The sequence below is a fragment of the Tyto alba genome, unplaced genomic scaffold (genome assembly GCF_018691265.1).
Source record: "Tyto alba isolate M040663 unplaced genomic scaffold, T.alba_DEE_v4.0 Super-Scaffold_2, whole genome shotgun sequence".
NCBI lineage: Eukaryota > Metazoa > Chordata > Aves > Strigiformes > Tytonidae > Tyto > Tyto alba.
The window spans coordinates 63,355,750-63,376,701 of NW_024881282.1; the positions used below are offsets into that span (position 1 = coordinate 63,355,750).

The 20,952-nt window shown below is 38.0% G+C and overlaps 1 protein-coding gene across 1 annotated transcript in view; it reads left to right on the plus strand.

Moving 5' to 3' along the window:
• The window catches only part of CFTR (CF transmembrane conductance regulator), a 90,281-nt gene that overhangs the window by 42,252 nt on the left and 27,077 nt on the right, over positions 1-20,952 (plus strand). The window contains exons 12-20 of the mRNA XM_033007286.2: positions 1,894-1,988; positions 4,632-4,718; positions 5,597-6,329; positions 7,460-7,588; positions 10,428-10,465; positions 11,643-11,896; positions 12,953-13,032; positions 18,538-18,688; positions 19,785-20,012. Coding sequence (XP_032863177.2) covers positions 1,894-1,988; positions 4,632-4,718; positions 5,597-6,329; positions 7,460-7,588; positions 10,428-10,465; positions 11,643-11,896; positions 12,953-13,032; positions 18,538-18,688; positions 19,785-20,012 — 1,795 coding nt within the window. The remainder of the gene's footprint in view (positions 1-1,893; positions 1,989-4,631; positions 4,719-5,596; positions 6,330-7,459; positions 7,589-10,427; positions 10,466-11,642; positions 11,897-12,952; positions 13,033-18,537; positions 18,689-19,784; positions 20,013-20,952) is intronic.

Genomic DNA, 20,952 nt, shown 5'->3' on the forward strand with positions numbered 1-20,952 from the left:
AAATAACTAGTTAACATGAGAAGAGTTTAAAAATCACCTGCAATAGATTTTCCATACATAAGAGCATCTTGATTTTAAGGTCAGAATCTTCTAAGTCAGGAAGTAAATGCTATTATCAAATTAAAGAGTTGAGAGAATCTCCCATTTCCTGACAGACCAGGCAGTCAATTTCTAGTCCTTAAGTGGCTGGACCTTTCGTCTGTCACTGATCCAGGGCTGAACAGCATTGTTCACTCTGTTCCTGAGGTCAGGGCAATTTACAGGGAAGGAAGAAGGAAACATTTCCCTGGAAGGATTTTTATTTATTTATTTATTCTGCAAAACCTCAGAGGCTTGGAATGCCCAAAGGCTGCCCAACGGAGAGTGATTAACCATCAAAATCACAGCAGGGGTGATCAAAATTGGATTATATCTGACTTTGTATGAAACGTGAACTTCTAGAGAGCAGCTCAACTTAGAATCCCAAGTCATATTGCCCTAGAAGTGCTTCACGTGTCTTCCAGCCTTTTTTCCAGAAGCCACAGGATTTCTGTGTGTGCTACAGAGTCACTGCAGACTGCTGAGTTCCTGCGTGCCCCTTGGCTGCCTAGGGGAAGAGAGACCCCAAAACAGGCTACCTCTTCCAGAGCACTGCCTAAAGCCTGCTCCCAGAAACTCACTTTCTGAGGGATTTTGCATGCCACCTTTTCCCCCCCCCCCCCCCCCCCCCCCCGGAAGTTGCACTAAAAGGAAAATCTTTGTAAAGCATGAGAACACTGGAGCCAATTTTGTCTGGATTCAGATGCCCAGGTCAGCTTCCTCAGCTGCTGTGACCCTGCCTTGGGAGCGGGAGGGCATGCACAGGCAGTGAGAGTGGCAGTCTGGTGCTGCTGAGAGGTGAGCACAGGCACTGGGAGCTTCTGGGACACTTGGGGCTTCCAGCTCAGTGCATGGCAAACTGCCCTGGACTCATACCTGCTGGAAGGTTAGGTGCCCTGGGACACAGGGAGGTCATCCAGCCCCTGTTTCTGGGAAAAGTCCCCCGAAACTACCACCATCACAGTGATAATGGTGTCACTGTATTGGCTTAAGGACATAGGCTAGGTAAGGCTTGAAAGCAGAATTAATATTTTTTGTTAGAGAAACTGTAAAAGTAGAAAAACTAGACAGCCTTCAGGCACACCAGCCATTCTCCATGTCTCCACTTCCATGAATTATTGTGGTTTACATGGATCCTCGGTTTTGGTGCTAAGTAAGAAAATTTCTGGCTCATCTGCCTTTACTTCCTTCTTCCTCTCACATGAGAATGAAGTGGTATTTTCTGTTTTTATCATGGGCTAAAGATTCATTTTTAGCATAGTCATGAGTCATAAGTAGCTTACAGCCCAAGCAATGGAATTTGGCTCCCAAACATTTTGCAAACCTTGAGCATTCCTGGCATTCCCAGCTAGGAATTTTGTGCAAGCCTTTTTTTAATGAACGTGCCTGAAGTATAAATTTCTCTGGGTTTTGAAGAGCTCAGATTCAGAGTTTGCTTCTTACTCTTTCTAACCTCAGTGTCAAGTGCATTTATCATTGTTATTTGACAGAAAACTGAAACGATTAACATCTTGCATTGATATTGTGTGAAGGTACATTCCTTGCTTTTATGGAGATTAACAATTAAGACAAATATTTGTTCTTGAGATCCTTCAGCTCGTGATTGCCCTCTGCGATAGAATGATATGTTTTCTTTTATCACCATTTCTGATTACATAAACAAGTGAAAGACATAAACCTCTGTGGGGCTTTTTTTTTTTACAATTTCTAACCTGTCTGTACACTGTTGTACACTATGCTTCCACCCAGTCTGTAGCTTGAGTTTCTTGGATATGGAAAATACATGTCTGATTCTTAAAACAAATTTATTAACAGGACATTTCCAAGTTCCCAGACAAAGATAATACAGTGCTGGGTGAAGGTGGAATCATTCTGAGTGGAGGCCAGCGAGCACGAATCTCACTAGCAAGGTATGTTGCTCTCTAAGTAGTGTACTGTTTCATATAAAAGGAAAGTATTACGACTAAGCACTTAAATACATGTGGACCAAGTCCTGATAAATAAATATCCTCCAGGTATATTGGGAACTTCATTTTATTATCAGAAATCTGGGGTTTGCTATGTAATTGTGTTTGTGATACACCTGCATATTTATTTATTGAATTTCAAAAGTTTGATGTCAGTCACATGCTGTGGCTTAGCTGAAGATAACTTTCCCTCCCTGATGCAAGATGCTGTTTGCAGATTCAGACCTTTAGATGTAGCTTTCTGAGTACCGAAGAAACCCGTACAAAGATACAAATAAGAAATATTCCAGAATCTTTCTCTCCTATGACACTTCTACCAAGCAGTTTATATATTGAATAATGATATGCTCCCTGTCAGCAGGTGACAAAAAGGAAAAAAATGCCGTGTTTCAAAAAATGTTGCTAATAGTTTTGGTCTTTTTCTGTTGTAAAAAGAAAAAGTGGAAAGCAATGGCTCATCAGTACTTGTGAGTAATGGTCTGGCCTTGTCTGTTTGGCCTTCCAATGTTGGTAGGTAATTCTGAAGGCCTACAGAACAATAGCATAGGTGTTTGTGTTATAAATTAGCTATGTGTTTTAGTGGAATCACTTAGCTATCATCAGAAATCCAGTAATGACAGCTCTGATGTGTAAATGGCCCGTTTATTTCTGTGCCAAGTGCAAATAGTGCTGGTTCCCATGCTCAGAAATGTTGGGTAGAATTAAACTCACATTATATTGATCCACACTGGCATCCCATGAAAGATGTGCATGTCTGTATGAGGCTAAAAGAAGGATTCATTAAAATAGAGCGGCATTCGTTGTGGATCTTCCTAGTGGATTTGTGAGAGGGAAGAGGCGTATGGATGGCTCCGTTTTATGCGGTAAGATAAGAGAGGAGGGGAGGAACAGGCAAAGTTTTCAGAGCAAAAAAAAAAAACCCAACCAACAAAGCCCACTTAGATTTTCATTTAAAATGCAACATTTACACAAAGTATTTCCCGGATTCTATGAATAGTCATGTCTGTCACTTTTCAGTTGGTCACAGCTTATTTGCTTTATTGACAGAACTGAAATATTTATTGTCAGCTATCTAATTATTATTTTTAAAACAATTCATTGTCCCAGTGACAGTGGCTGTATCTGCTTTACATTTTGCTTGGGCTCCAGTCTAAGCTCAGCATACTGCAGGTATTGAGGTGTGTGTTGCAGATGAAGCTCTGAGAAAGCTAGAGGAGAAAATTTAGGATTACAGCCTTCGGTTGTACCCAGCTGCACTGGTGATAAGCTGGATGTTATTTGCTTGGACTGGCTGCATACACGTGTCTGGTGTACTCAGTGCAAAGTCATGTGAAATGATAATCCCTGCTGGAATCAGCCATCATGAGAAGCAGATGGAGATGGCCTGAGTCCATCTTTCTTGCGGAGCAACGTCAGTGCCTGCGGCTACAATGGGGGGAAAGAAAGGACCGAGGGAAAAAACCAGTGCATGCCTTGGGTTTGAGCTAGCTCACTGGCCCAGTACTCTAAAGCCAGTCATGTATAGCTACTAAGTGCAACATACAACTTAACGCAATAATTTGAGTACTACCATTATTCCAGGAAAAAAACCTACAAACCTTTTGCTGACGAAAGCACCAAGAACAGTATGAACTTTTTGTTGTTGTGCAGCCACTGCATCAAAATGTATGGTCAGCGAAATCCATCGTGACAGAGGATTTTTCAATAAAGTTGCTTTGTTTACTAATGTAATATACTAAAATTGAGGGCTTTTTCTCTTGGTAGTTAAATATTTTCACATTATTTAATATAATAATGTTTAAACTAATTTTTAGAGTACTTTAAAAAAGTACCAAAATGCAGCCGTCAAAATTTTCTTTAATAATTATACCCTGATTCATATCACATCACGATTTTCATACTCACAGAGGAAGCCAAGGGGCCTTTTTGAACTTCTATTGAAATTGATTTAAAAAACACCCCTCTTAACCACAGGTTTAGGCTTCAGTGAGCCACGTCCAGGCACATACAGCTTAAGGTCCTAATACTGCGAATAGTTTTTCATGTCCTGAACTTGAAATATAATACAGTCCCATTTCAGATAATGTTTGCAAGATCATGGCTCACTAATGCACTCGTCTTTGCTCACCAGTTATTTTGGAGTAAGTGCTGAGACCTAAGTCTTTTCACACACTTATTTACATATATGTAATATTCCCTCAGCTACCAGTAGGCATTACAGTAGGTACTAAATTCCCATTTAAATGGGCATTGTACACCTATGGGGACTGTCAGATTCATGCCATATACAGATCTTTAGAGTAACCTGTGTAAAAGGCTACTTTTTATATAGCTCCCTTTGATTGCACAGAAATTAATGGGAAACTGAGTTAGTGTGTACTGCGGTCTGCAGCAAGGAAAGGCTTTACTGAAAAGTGTCTTATAAGCACATTTAACATTGAACTCCAGCTCCATACTGATGCTGTAGAAAAGTCTATCAATTACAGGTTTTGGAGACAAAACTGTAAAGACATTATTTTAAAATTATATTTATGTAAATTTATAAAACTTGTGAAAGTTAATGTAATTTCTATTTTCTTCATTCAGGGCAGTGTACAGAGATGCTGATTTGTATCTCCTGGATTCTCCTTTTGGACATTTAGACATTTTTACAGAAAAAGAGATATTTGAAAGGTACTGTATGTTTTGATAGATCGTATTTAAGAATCCTATCAAGCAGCATAAAGTAAAACCAAGAACAGAACTGTAATAACAGTAGTAAAATGCTGAAGCTATCAAAATTATACCTTCTGGGGATGTTTATTTTTAGGGATTCTCATGACTGAGTATTTCGTGCTAGCAGTAGGACAGCGTACCGTGCTGGGAGCAAGCCTGGGCCAAGTGTGAGCATTACTGCTCCCTCTTCTGTCTCAACACATTGAACCTGCTATAATCTATTACTCCGAGAGTGCATGGCTTTATATCTATTGTGTCTGTGCACCAGAAAGGCTTTAATTTTAAAACTCCTGCTTTGTAGATACACCTTTTTACAAAAAGCTGTAATTTGTCTTGTTTTTTAATCACTGAAAGACCTGTCACCCGAAAGTGCCCACTGACCAAGAGAATGGCAGCAGGTTGGCCAAAGACAGAGGCTTTTGGCTTGTCATGGTGGTGTAGCTCAAAACAATAAGGACTCACACTGCCGTCTATGAGCTTTTCAGGCGTTTTAAGTTTGAAGTTTTGCCATCAAGCTAATACTTTTAAGTTTGATATCAAAAGATCTAAGTAACCCTAAGATGAAAAGAAATATTTCATTTTCATGCTGAATTGTGCTTTTTGGATTGACCTGAAAATGATTAAATTTTCCCCTTTTTTCTGGTTCCTGAAATAAAGTACTCACCGTTTATACATCTCAGCCTTACCATCTCATTTGTAGTTTGAGGGAGAACCCAAGACTGCTCATACTGGGAGGGGGACAGGTAAAAGCAAATAGATTGAAAGTGAAAGGAATAAAAGAAACATTGAATTGTGAAGAAAAAAAATCTCATTTTTAACACTTTAATCTTTTATAGCTGTGTGTGCAAGTTAATGGCGAATAAAACTAGGATTTTGGTTACTTCAAAACTGGAACATTTAAAGATTGCTGACAAAATATTAATTTTACATGAGGGGAGCTGCTATTTCTATGGAACATTTTCTGAACTTCAGGGTCAACGGCCAGACTTCAGTTCAGAGCTGATGGGATTTGATTCTTTTGATCAGTTCAGTGCGGAAAGAAGAAATTCAATCCTAACTGAGACTCTCCGACGATTTTCCATTGAAGGAGAGGGCATGGGAACACGACATGAAATAAAGAAACAATCTTTTAAACAAGCATCAGATTTTAATGACAAAAGGAAGAACTCCATAATTATTAACCCCCTTAATGCAACTAGGAAGTTCTCAGTCGTGCAGAAGAATGGGATGCAAATCAATGGGATAGAAGATGGCCACAGTGACCCACCAGAAAGGAGGCTCTCGCTGGTACCTGACTTGGAGCAGGGAGATGTAGGTCTGCTTCGGAGTAACGTGCTGAGCACTGAACACATGCTGCAAGGTCGGAGGAGGCAATCTGTGTTAAACCTGATGACGGGCACCTCTGCAAACTACGGACCAAACTTTTCCAAAAAGGGAAGTACAACATTTCGGAAAATGTCTATGGTGCCTCAGACAAACCTGTCTTCTGAGATAGATATCTACACCAGGCGCTTGTCTCGAGACAGTGTCTTGGACATAACTGATGAAATCAATGAAGAGGATTTGAAGGTGTGTGTTGATTTACGTTCATCTTGATTTTTGATACGGTGGTAGTTTAGTGCAATATACTCCTTATATATTTTTCTATGTGACCATGTAATTCCTATTGCAGTACTTATCTGTGGAATATCTTTTTGGAAAATTATGACATTTTTTTTTAACTCAAATATCATCTTGAAATCATCAAAATCCTCAAAAATTATTTTGCCTGATTTTTATAGTTTTTGAAAGCTATCTATAGAGAATTTCAATACAGAATTGTAATCTCCTGCACTTTAATCTACCTTTAAGATTACTTATGCTAAAGTGAAACTTGAAACTGTAACATAGAAAAACGTTGTTTTAAACATATATGTAAAATTGACATTTGAAATTTTAAGATTCATGGAAAAAATAAAATACATTTGAAGTACTAGCACAGTTTTTAAAACTGGAATTTGATCAAATTTGACAAATTTATCAGACTGCTTATCTCTTATGTTCTGATACAGAAGATGAACAGAGGAGTAAGCTGGATTTTATTCTGTTTTTATGGATGTGCTGGAATTTATGCAATTAAGGTTGAGTTGTATACGAAGAACTTGACCAAAATTCATTTTTTCTGATAACTGTCACTGGTCATGATGAACTACTTTCATTTTCAGAACAGACATCTGATTTTCATAGGATTGGAAAATTTTCTGAAGTAGTTTCCTAGGTGGAAAAAAATCTACAAGAGATATTTAAACTCATAATTCGTTGAAGCGCTGCCCATTTTTTCTTTTGTTTTATTGATCTCAGAAGGAAAAAAAACCCCTGACAGTGTTTGCAAATTTATTCTAACAGCACAATAATAATATCCTTTGAAATAAAATAGCTATTAATTAACCATTTCTGGGTTTCTAGTAGTGCTGGACAAATCTTGATGTTTCTTTCAGTGTTGTCTGAAAATTTCACATCACCTCTAAACTGTGTTGTTATATCAAAGATGACTCAACCAGTCAGCACCTTTCTCTCCAGCCATTATCATCCAATTTGAATGCTGCAGTTCATTTATTTGGAGTGAGTTAGCAGAAAGAATGACAGCATCCATGTGTCAGAAAATCTCATATATAGATATTATTATCATTCTTACTATGGTCTTATCAATTCTTTGACAGGAATGCTTCACTGATGATGCGGAAAGCATGGGTACTGTTACCACATGGAATACCTATTTCAGATATGTTACTATCCACAAAAACTTGATTTTTGTTCTAATTTTGTGTGTGACTGTCTTCTTAGTTGAGGTAAGAAAATCTGTGTTTGATGTCAACTTACTACAAATGTTGTTAACAGTAACTGCTCTTAAATGATATTGCAATGACTTTTCTACTGTTCAGAAGAGTATTTCTCACCAAAGATAGTGATTAGTGCAGCAGCAGAAGGCTCACCTTCTCATATTATCTCGCTTATTTTCTGCTGAATGGTAACGTAAATAAGAATTGTTGTCCTATGCAGGTCTCCTGTTCATAGGTGTATAATCTTCCTTTTTCCATTAAAAGATATCTTTGCAGGGTCTTGAGGGGTTAACACCAGTAATTACTAGAATTTTTTTGATGAGTACATACATAAACTCTGGAGAACTGCTTTCAAAAATGAAAGAGTAGCTTTTCTCCTGGTGAAAGAGCGGTAAGACAGAGAACTGAATGCCTGTCACATCATTTAAAGATGGATAGGGTGTTCCTGCAGCATGCAGAGAAGACTTTTTTTCAAGTACAGTGGAAAATGCTGTCAGTGCTGAAGAACATCTGCCTGATCATGCAAGTCTAAATGTTTTTCTTATAACAGAAATTGCCTGCTTTTTTTCTTGTCTTCCCATTTAAGAAAGACTTTTAGCTTGTATACAGAATCTCATAGTGTCCTCTTTTACAATTAACATCCTAAACCAAGTGTTTTTCTGAGGGAAGGAATGTGTTTCAGAGAGAAGACTGGGAGATTAATGAAACTGTGTTCATATGTCAACTTACAAAATATGGTACCAACTTCTCTCGGCATTTTTCAACATAAACTGGAAGAAGAGAAGAATCCATTAGGAATATAGGACTAGTTTCTGACTGTGTCAGTGAAAGGTTTTTAGCAGTTCTGTGGTGTTACTCAAACTTCTAGTATCATCAAGAAGATGGAGAAGGATGTGACTGATGGTATCCTGAATTTACACTAATGTTATGTTGCAGGTGATTTAAATTAGCTCTTTTGGGCCACAAATAAAGCCTGGATCTAGTTTGAGATTCCAAATTTTTAAACCACCTCCAGAAGCAAATCAGTATTTAGATCTGTAACTGTTCCTATCATGTAAGTTTTATTTTCATGGTAGTGGAAAATGGCTGTGTAAACCTATAACAGTGAAACTGTATGTGAACTGTAGGGGAGAAGGAAATTTTAATGTTGAGGTATATCAGATTTATCCCCATATATTCAGCATACATTTCTAATCTTGATTACAAATCTTTGCTTTTAATTTAGACAAAAACGTTCTTCAATAATTCAGAAGCCTCATCTTCTAATTGAAGAACAGATCTTATGACAAAGAATGTATCCATCAAGTTAAACTTTACAGTGTGACTATTGCTTAAGTAAAAGTCTATTGATAAATTAATGGTCTGGAAGATACTCAGTCACATCATAGACTGTATAACCTTTAGCACACCTCCTGTGCATGAGATGAAATACCATGCCAAGTGGTTATGTGGCCTGTGCTAACAGTTTGTACCCTTCTGAACTTAGATGATGAAGAGAGGCTAGTGATGAATACCCAAGTGCTGAACTGAGAGAGTAGTGATGAGTAAATCGAAAGTGGAATTTTGATACCCTTCAGACCTGGGTGGGACTATTGTGGAAATACTAGAGATACTATTTTAGATTTAGGATAGATTGTTTTGTATTGTAGGTACCAGGGTGAGTCCACACAGATCACCATAAATCAGTTGTACATTCTTCCTAGATTTGCAAGGGGCCTGTGTGTGTGTACCTTGCTTAAGTAGCTCAAAACTGTGTTTCCTAGATGTAATACCCAGAGACTAGGGTTGCTGATCTGGAAGAGCAGTTATGAATGGAAACATAATGAATGGGTTTGTGAAGTTATTATGCCACAATATTGTCTACCTTCATCTTCACAGCTGAAAAAACTCCTCTGTTGTGAGGAGTCAAGATGAGAACAGAATTCTGCTGGGAGATGTAAAAGTATTATTGTGAAAGAAGCCTGATCCTTACAAATGCTTAAATTCAGGGCATCGTGGTCAATCTTGAGTTATTTACTGTAAGACCTGCAAAAGGTAGTGTTTTCCAAGGAGAAGGCTAATTATGTGCTGAGGTATTATTGCAACACATTCCTGTACCAGTGCCATAAAAACACATGGGAAGAGGATTGTAGAAACTGTATTTCAACCCTTCCAAAAAAAACATAGTCAGAGCAGACTGAAATGTGGTGCTCTAGATGAAGATCTTCAGTGTCTCAGTGGACAGACAGGAAAATGTGTTACAGAGGAAGCTTCTATTGAGCATTGAAGCATCTCACACTAAAAAGGGTTTAATTCCACATTTTAAAAATATTAAAATAGATTATGTGGAGAATTATTTAAAACTAGCAGCCAAGCAATATCAGACAAATAGATATATCAAATGTAGATATCAGCTAACAAGAACAACAGTGCAATAATAACAATATTAAAAGTTTGACATTCGTATTTGAATAGCTGCCTTTGAAGATATTGAGACTCTTAGAGCCATCAAGAAATATTAATCTTTAAAACTTAAAATATGTTAAAGCATACAGTGAATGTTCCTTGTCATTATGAATGCATTAACAAGCCTTTGTTAATGTAACGGTAAAAAACAATAAAAGAATATTTAGGCACTTGAGAGCCTGATTGTAATACAAGCCTAAATGTAGCTTTCCTGGTGGGATGCACTAAATGGTTTCTGTGAAAAGAGGAGCAGATATGACAAGGTTTTTGCTTCAGGGAAATTTGACTTTCATCCATTTATAATGCTCTCTCTAAAACTTACTATAAAGTCAGTGAAAGAAGATAAGAAGAAGGACATAATGTAATAAGACAAAAAAATTGACTCTGTTTTCTTTGGTCACAGGTAGTTGCTTCTCTTGCTGGGTTATGGTTTCTTAAAAAGTAAGTAGTGGTGATAATTTATTGGGAAACTGGGGTCTCTTTTATATTATTTTTTGCTATAAATGATTAACAAATTCTGCCAGAACTCTATATAGATAGGTACTAGCTTATATTCAATAAAGTGGTTCATAGATGGATGATTTAAATACCTCATGTAGGTGGTGTCCTAAGCTGGTACTTCTTTTAGTACTAACAATCAAATGGTTTGTGCCTTGTTATTGAGCACATACCAGTGCACCAAAGACTTTTCCTGGGTCAGCTCACTCTAGAGATGCATGGACTTGATTATCCTGAATACGCTGAGGTTCACTGCTGTCTTTCAGAGGTGGCAGGTAAGACATTTGCTTAGGAACATTTTGAGGGAGCAGTTTCTGTGAGACCCCATTTGTACAATTTCCTCTGCTCACCTAAGAGAAGTTCCCAGAAGTTACAGGGTCAGGCAGATGAGGGTTAAAACATACTGAGCAGTGGTATGGCTTTTCCTGGGTTAATGCTTTTTATCCCTGTTTTTGTCCTGCAATGCTAAGTTTGTATGTTTGAGTATAGGTCTGATCTGGAGGAGGAGGGATTTATGTTGATATCCCCTTGCAAGAGGCCTTTGATTTTTATAGTACACCTAAAGCATTTTACTATCATAATAATTCACTTTTTTCAACATTTAAACTATTTTTTCTGGTTAAAAGAAATGGATGTGTTTGATTAGGCTAGTTTTGTCCGTGATTAAACAGGCAGTAGATTTGCAAGAGACTACCAAAGCAGTATATATTCACAGTGGTTTGGAGAAAACTGTTGGAGGGGTTGTAGTTACATACCAATGGCTTAATTTCCATCTTGGTAAAAACCCTTCATTGCACAATTGCAACTAGTTTCAGAAATTACTACAAATCCTAGTAGGTGCCTGAATCATCAAAGGTGTCTGACGAGATGAATAAGCCATTTATTGCCTTGACCCCTAAACACAGAGTAACTTTGCCTTAGTGGAACATGGGGTAGTTGATAATTTATATTTCATACATACAGGACAATATTTTTAAAATGACTGGAAATATATATCACTAACTGTTAACATAGTTTTAAAACAAATGAACATTGCAGTACTATTTGTTTAGTAGAGAGAATAAAAGAGAAAAAAACGCAGTTTCCTGTAATGCATTTATTTTTAATTTCCATCACACAGGACAGCTTTGAAAGAAAATGCAACACAATCAGAAAACAGTACCTCTGACAAACCTCCTGTGATTGTCACTGACACTAGTGCCTACTACATCATTTATATCTACGTGGGAGTGGCAGATACCCTGCTTGCCATGGGAATCTTCAGAGGTTTGCCCCTTGTGCATACACTTATAACAGTGTCTAAAACTCTTCATCAAAAGATGGTGCACGCAGTTCTTCATGCACCTATGTCAACATTCAACTCTTGGAAAGCAGGTAACTGAGATGGAAACTGATTGACTCATGTATGGGTTTCATTTCAATGAAGCAGTTTTCATTCTGTTAAAGGATACTGTTGCTTCCCATTTACATTTTCAGTCAAGCTGAATGTTAAAAGTTTGCCACATAAAGTAATCTGTGAATCTTTAAATGAATCTTGATCACACTTTAAGTTTGACATATTCCAGTTGTCAATTCTGATTCTGAAATATCACTTTCTAAGTTGAAGAAAATTGACTGTTAACTGTTTGAGGCAATAAAACTAGAATAACTTCTCATGAATAGACTTTGTCTAAACTACATTAGGAAAGACACAGTCAGCTATGTGGTAAGTGACAAGGAGTCAGGTTTGGATGATAAATAGTACTTTGTGTCATGAGTAGTCCTACTAAAATGGCATAAAACATCAGTTAGTGTGAATAATGGTATGCTGATTCAAATTTTGCTCTTGAGTTGATACAGAGTTCATTATATAACTGGTGCAACAAGTTCCATCTCCTGCTGTACATGAAATTCCTATCCCATACCCTTCTTACTGGAGCATACTAGATTATAGGAGACACTGGTAAATGACAATACAACATAGGGTTTCTCCTTCATTTTCCCATTATATTCTTAATTCTGTTGTTACCTGCTGATTAATACAGAAATTCTGCTCAGAAGCTAAGAAACCGGTGTTCAAACTCATACAAATGCTGATGTGCAAATTATCTGTGTATCAGCAGAGCCTGCTGCATGAGGGGTACAGACTTTACGCTTTGTGCCTCTGTTTCTGTCCTGTTTAATTACGTTTGTTCATTTTTATAACATTTTCCTGTTTTTTTTCTGAGATTCCAAGAGCTGAAACAGAAGTCATGGAGCCAAATTCCTCCACAGAGAAAAAAGTTGTAGCTCCACTAAACTGTAATGGAATTGCTTGTACGAGAAAAAATCTTGTACTTATCCCTAATACATTGTATTCAGAAAAAGTTGTACTTTTTGTTAAAGTAATAAATGTAGGATTTTTGGGTTGTTTGACTTTTTTTTTCTTCTTTTTTTACTCTTAATCCATAGGTGGTATGCTTAACAGATTCTCAAAAGATACAGCAGTACTGGATGACTTACTTCCACTTACAGTATTTGACTTCATTCAGGTTTGTAGAATAAAAGTGCTAAAGTTTGCTGTCTTATAGCACTGTAAAGTTTCAGTCTTACATCATGCAAAACAAATCATATTAATAAGTAACAACTGAAATTAAATCCCTCTTCCTTTTTTTTCATTCTGTGTATCTATTTATATAGTTGCTTATCTTGTAAGTCAACTTCATTGGTTCATTTTTTGAGTACTTGCCTATATGTGTACCTCCAGTGTTTGTGCAAACCACTTTTAGTACTCAGGCTTGGAAACATTTTTACCCTGCAGAATCCTTCACTAGAAATATCCCTGCTGCTGCCCACATTCAAACTTCAAAGGTGTAAAGGGCATTCCTTAGTTTCTTTAAGTTACCTTGCCTCAAGATTAATTATTTTTTCATGCTATCCTTTCATTGCATTCAGTGATTTCCATGACTTTAACTCCTTAGCCTCTTCTGTTCCTAGTTTGCTAGCAGCACCCTTAATTGACTTCTTTTTTGTATTCTTGGTTTTTCTGTTCTTTTATCTTTTGTGGAAACTCTTCCAAGCTTTCCTTATTGGGCATTTTGACCCGTGATGATGTACTTTCAACTCCCAGCTGGCCAGTTCTGCTTTTTGTTTTTGTTTTTGTTTTTTTTTTTTTTTTTCCTTTTTTTACCCCTTCACAAGTTTGACTGCCTAATTTTGTCTTTTATCCTTTGTATCTTCGTGGCTTCCCCCAAGTCTCTGGGATTTAAGCTGAGTCTGTCAAGCACTGGATAACTATTTGTGATGAAGGAGAGCTTTAGATGACTACTTCTTGAGGAAGTTTACAACCCTACGAGTTGTAGAATTACAAACTCTTTTTTTTTTTTTGGATGGGAAAGCTTGTTTCCAGCATACCTCCTGGAAAAAATCATGCATTGCAAAGTCCTGATGTTTTGAATGACCTTCCCATTCATCCACTCTGAAGAGAACATTGAATAAATACAGAGATAAAGGCAATTCCAGTGTTTCTCAAGGAGGATGCCTTTGTTTGCTCCCCATCCTGCCTATTCTGAGTCTTTGTGGCCCTGTGTGGATCCCAGCACCCCTCATTAGTGTCCCACCACTAATGCTGCAATGCCAGCTTTTCCTCAAATAGACATGGTTCCCAGAACATTTTAAAAATAAAAGCAATCTTCCCCTTCCTTCCTTTTCTTCTCTACCTTTATTTAGGAGATATGCAGGCCCAACTTAATCAACCCAAGCACTTTGATGCACAGATTGCCTGTCTCCATCTGTGAGTTTGCTTTGCTTTACAGTCTGTACCAACATGATGGTCTGATCAAAACCAAATCCCTTTCCCTATATCTTTGTTAGTAATTGATAATTTTGGCTCATGACTTTAGAGGCCAGTACAGCTCCACATGAAGAGATTCAAGGATATTACAGTTCTACTTCATGTCCTGCTGATGTCATGAAGATTTGCTGGATACCTGAACATGGACATTGAGATCTTCTCCGAATCATCAATGTCATCTTTAGTGTGATCCGGATTTACTACTGTCTTTTCTGGTGTGGCTATTTTGTTTCTGATATTTTGGATCGGCCCTGGGGATGTTATTCCCAGGCTGGCTCCACATTTCAAACTCTATACAAGAATCTGGCTAGTTTTTTATGTTTTCAAGGATAAGGGAAATCCCTAGATTTGGCTTTTCTGTTCTGATGCCTTACAGAGTCTAACCTCTGCTCTAATACCCATAGGTTCACCTCTGTCTTCTCAGTCTCAACTACAGAGGCTCCTGAACATGCATGATAAGCTGTCCTGTCTTTCCAGGTTCTTCTGGTGAAGATCACTGAACCTATCCACTGTCCTGAATGCTTTTTTACCAGTCGTCCCTTCATAAAAAGATCCTTCTGATCCTCTGTAGATTCAGACTGGTTGGGCAGCTTCAGACTTCCATGGATTCTGCTAATGAACAAAGTCAGATTCCTCTGAAAGATACAGAAAAGCTATATGTATGACTTTCTCCTTCTGTGCTGATTATCGTAGAGTGACAGAATGTGGAAGGGACCTCTGGACCTAGGACCCGGGACCTCTCCAACCTCTCTGTTCAAAGCAGGTTCAGATAGAGCAGGTTGCTCAGAGCCATCTTGGAATTTGGATATCTCCAAGAATGGAGACTCCACAAATTCTCTTGAGTAACCTATTCCAGTATTTGACCATCTCCACAATAAAAATGCTTTTTCTTAAGTTTAAATGGAATTTTGTGCATTTCAGCTTGTGCCCATTGCCTCTTATCTTCCCACTGGGTGCCATTGAGAAGAGTCTGGATCAGGCTTATTTGCTTTGCACCAAATACCTAGTGGTATTTATATAAATAGAATATAACTTTTTTAAAAATATATATAATTTATTAAAAAATATTTACGTATATACACAAGTGCATAATTTATATAAATATAATAAATACCATCAGATACTTATGCAAAGTGATAAGATCTCCTAAGATTTCTCTTAAGGATAAATAATCCCAACTCTATAAGCCTGTCCTTGTCTGTGAGATGCTTCAGTTCCTTTATTATCTTCAAGACCTTTCACTGGACTCACTCCAATATGTCTGTATCTCTCTTGTACTGGATAGCTCACTCCAGACGCAGTCTCACTGGTACTGATGAGAGGGGAGGGTTCACTTTCCTTATCTTCTGACAGTGCTGCTGCTGTTGGCCTGCCTTGCTGCAGGGGGGTGTTGCTGCCTCATGGTCCACCAGGACCCCCAAGGCCTTCTCTGCAAAGCTGCTTTCCAGCCGATCAGCCCCCAGCCTGTACTGGTGCGTGTGGTTATTCCTTCCCAGATGCAGAGATCCACAGAGAACGTTAGCTTCTAAATGTGCTGGGGTGCCTAAATCTGAGTCTGGTGGAGATGGAGACTTGGTTTCTGCTAGCCTTCAGTTTATGTCTGCATAAGTTCATCTTTCTGACTTCTGAGATTTTCTCAAGAATTTGACACAAAATTTTAGATCTGGTTCTTACTCCCTCATCTATGAGAATGAACTGGTAGGTGACTGGCTAATGCCTTCTTTAGGGATACTGCCTCCTTCTCTGTTGCAGCTGTGGATGTCATGGCATAGTTTTTCTTAGGGCTTTTATGAGCTTTAGACATATCAGGGGGCCTTCCCTTTTAAGGAGCAGGGCTTTTCATCCAGGGTGAATGAGGCTTCAGGATGAAAGAGGCTAGGGTTACTTTCCACTCACTGGGATATACCCTGTTGCCCAAAAAAGAAGAAGCAGTATCAACCTTTACACCAGTGGCAAGAAATAGCATCTATAATGTTTTCTCTGACAGCCATCTGACCTGCTTCTGTACATCTTGTGTGTGAATTGTAGCCAGCTAAAGACTGCAGTAGCATTACCACTAGTTTTAACATCCATTTTGGTCTTTCACCTGTGCTTACAGTGGGGTCATTGTTTCTTGGAAATCCTTCATGTGAGATGCTGCTAACATATATTGCTTGTTCCTCAGGTTTTATATAGTCACACATTGAAAAATGTCATAGTGAACTCATTGGATGTTTATACCTATGGTCATGACTGGTTTTCCCTAAATGATAAATCCCCGTTGGCTAACCAGATTGGCTGCTGCAGTCATCGCCACTCCAAACCCTCGCTGAATTGCTGTCTCTACCACCAGTGCATTTTCCAAACTGGTGACACAGAGAAAGGACCAGAACACGTCTCCCCATTTATCCTCTGTCCCAGGCCTGAAAGCTCAGTACCTGGGCTCACTGCAGCCCAGCACTGTGGCTCTTAACTAGGCTGCATGAGCCCTCCACTGCCATTCCCTGGCCATATACCAATGCAGTTGACTTGTGTGTTGAGTTTTACTATTGATTTTTTAGAGAAGGTGTCATCTTCTGTTTGGCTTTACATTTATTTTGTGTTTGGAGTTTATGAAATAATACTGATTTTCATATTCAACTTTTTAGTGAAATAACTGTTGGACCAGCAGTGAAAACAATATGGCATTGTGGTGGCCTTTGCAAAGTTTGAATAAATGATGGAAACAGGAATTAAAACAGTCTCTGTGTGACTGTGTAATCTCACGTAATGTGAGAGAGTTTTATAAATAGGCTCAATATCAATTGAAGAGCTCATTCACTTTTTAACAATTAGAGATACAAGAGGTACTAAATTCTGCAGTTTGAAATAATGAGTAAACATAAATCCATTCTTGCATTATAACAGACCAGTGCTATACAACCTACACACACATAACCCACATGTGTCACCATTCTTTTAAGAAAAATGAGGAAAATAGTAAAAGAAATCTTTAGCTAGTTCAAATGTTAGAGTATTTTGTTTCATAAATTTTGATGCTGCTGTTGTATTGCTCAGATTTCTGATGAAAAAAAAAAGGGTAAGAAACCTGTAACACGCTTACCTGTTCATGAAAGACCTCTTACTTGGAGTACTGGGAATTTAAATCCTTCCTTGAATTTATGTGGATGTAGTAGCAAAAGCACTTGCTGCAGGTTTCTTCCTAATGTGAAATTAGTTTTGCTTTCCATCTTTGCTGACTGGTCATTTGCAGTGATGTTTCAATGTGATGTTCATAATTTTGTCCAGATTGTCCATTTGCATTTGCTTTAGGCTGATAAGTTTGCAGTTTGAAGTAGTTGTTTAGTATGAAAGGTAATGCCCTGATACAAAGCAGAACTTTTCTATTCTGTGTACATTGATATACTTGATTTTCATTAGATTTGGGTATGAGACAAAAACAGTCTAAGTGTTTAAGGTGCTTCTAGAGTAAAGGCACTGATTTAGCTAAGTCTGCCTGGAGCTACTGAGCTACTGAGGATGAGGTCTTATGAGAATGATAGTAGTCTCTGGTGGGTTAAATAGATTAACTTTGGAATGATTTTGTTCCTTTTGAGTCATCTTCCACCTTAAAACATCTTTTTTTTTCCTCCTGAAATTGCTAATATTTTATCCCACAATTCCTCTTTCAACTAATTTCCTGTCTTCTGCTCAGGAGTAGTAATGCTAGTTTCATATGTGGGTTATAGTTCCTTGAGCAAGCAACAATGTGTGACTTCCCACTTTTCCTGACTGTAGAAAAACTGCTTGGCCCAGAACCTGCAGGAGTCTGGCACTCAGCTCCTGGCAGTCTGGCACATCTAGTTCAGACAAGACAGGGACAGCACCGGTAGGTTTGGGAGGTGGCTGCACATAGTGCAATTGTTGTTCTTACAATTTTACAATTACAATTGTGTGGCTTCGTAATTTAGAAGCCTGCAATACTGGTTGTACTACGGAAAACACTTCTTCCATCTATTAGAAAAGATGGCAGCTTATTCCAACAGGTTATGGATCTGGTCTCAGTTATTCATGATCTTTTCATGAATTGAGGAGGTTTGTTCTCAGCTGCAAATCCTATTTAGCTTAGCACTTTATGTTTGTTGAAACAATACGTAGTTGACATGGGAAGGAGATTCATCACCAATCTCTAGTCTATAAAATGACAAGTTTACTGTATCAATAGTATTTTTCTTTCATTCTACAGTTAATACTGATTGTGATTGGCGCTATAACAGTAGTCTCAATATTACAACCCTACATCTTCCTGGCATCTGTGCCTGTGATAGCAGCCTTTATTGTGTTAAGGGCATACTTCCTCCACACTTCTCAGCAGCTGAAACAACTGGAATCTGAAGGTAGGAGCAGCAAAATTGGTAGACTTCTAAATCCACAACAAATCAATTGAGAAGTGATTCACCCTTTCACCTCTTCTTTACCTTTCCTCTTGCAAGATGCCGTTGTCTCTGGGAGCAGAACACATATCTCCTTAAAGCCAGTGCTGCTACTGATCCAGCCAATACTGACTGCTCTGCTGCCAAAGATCAATGGAGATCTTTTTAAAGCTGGTCTTTATCACCACTGCAGCTGGAAACAAATAAAGTCCTGACATACAGTTTTCTTGAGAGTAAACGTAACTTGAAAAATTGTGGTCAGACTTGGTATGTGCCCTATGAGATTGTTTCTTTATAAGAAAAAATTAGAATGGATATATCTTGATTGCAAAGAATTCTTATTTCTGAATACTTTATTTGACTAACTTTCCTTCCTCTCTCCCCATTAAGAGACTAACATGGTCCGAATAAAATAGAAAACTTCGTTCTGAAGTGTGGGTTTGCAGATCAGGCACTGTGGCCTGGCTTTGCAACAAACTGGCAGATCCTCAGCAAATCAGCCCTGAATCTTAAACACTGACGATCATCTTCCCTTTTATTTCAGTGTAATTCTGAAGTTCCTCAGATCTAAATCTAAATTTCTTTGATGTTCACAGGGATCCAGCATTGGCTCACCACTTCTTATGTAATGTAAGATCTGCTTAAAATTACCACGTCAGTACAGTTGAATCCAAAGCATTATTCTCTCTGTGCTAAAAAAACTTCACTTGATGAAGTTACCAGAATTGCAGGAATTATTTTTGGCTGGGGAAGAGCCACCTTTCTCTTTTGGCATCTTATAGCAGGCCAGGAGCTTCCCCAGGTAGTATGTTAACTATGAAGAATTAATGTGATCTGTTCCTGGCAATACACTGAATGGAATTTCAACCCATTCATGCAAAGACTGTCGTATATCCTGTGCTAGGATAACCTCAGTCATGTATTCCAACAGCATAGGTAAATTGAACACTGAGCAATAGTTATACCGCTGTGAGTTACAGCACAGGGCTGTATAGTTGCATTACATCAAAGATATTTGCTTACAGATGTTTATGATGTTTCTCGTTTAAACACTTTACAGCTCGGAGTCCAATATTCACCCATCTTGTTACAAGCTTAAAAGGGCTGTGGACACTGAGAGCTTTTGGGCGGCAGCCGTATTTTGAGACCTTATTTCACAAAGCCCTGAACCTACACACAGCAAACTGGTTCCTCTACTTGTCAACGCTGCGCTGGTTCCAGATGAGGATAGAAATTATTTTTGTTGTCTTTTTTGTTGCTGTGGCATTCATCTCTATCATAACTACAGGTACAGTAACTTTGCTGAAGTGGAAGTCTTCTGCTTCTGTTTAACAGCTCAGCTTTAGAAACTTTTGCGGGAAATAAACTGTTACAAAATTTAGTGTACACTGGAGTAACTGATTTAAGTGTGTCATAATAGTAAATGCAATTTAATTAAAATAAAAATTACACCATTACTATTTGCAATCTGATGTTGTAGAGGACTCACTAAAGGGATTAGTCTGAAAATAATATCTGAAGGGACAGAATTTTCATTTTCTTGACTGTAAGTGCTGTAAAAGCAATTTCATGTGTTTTAAGCCACATTAATGCCACCATGTTAGTGTACTGCAAAGCTTGGATGTTGCTTATCATCTGTACAACTCAAAGTTTTTTAGTAGATATGAGTTAATATTCCTCTCATTTGCAAATGGCTGAGACAAAGTTTTAATGATCTTTTAAAGCCACACCACTAGCAGAAATAGTCATCCAGTTCTCTAATTCCCAACCCACTGACACATTTTCCAATGTGAAGTTTTGCAAATTCTATTCAAAATTCCCTTAAAAATACCTCACCACTCCTAGTAAACCCAGTACATGAATGAGAATCGCTCTATATCTTACTATTCTACTTGTATTTGAAACGCTGCTGCCCATGACTGGCCAGGTGTAGCCAGTCTCCAACAAGCAGAGAATAATTGAATAATGTCCACAAAATGTTGGAATAATTCAGTTCTGTGGAAAAACTCAGCAGGTTTTGCTACAGATTGCTTCAAAAACAGTTTTTAATTCTACGTTTTTGTTATGTATTTTTTTTGATTTTGATTCTCAGGCGTTATTCTGCCACTCTCAAGTTTTACACTGAACTCTGTGTGTGGGATCTGGATGCAGTTTCCATACTGTGGTCACTGATAACAAGAATTTGCAGGTTTTGTGAAGGAGGTTTTTGGTACTAACAGTATCCAAAT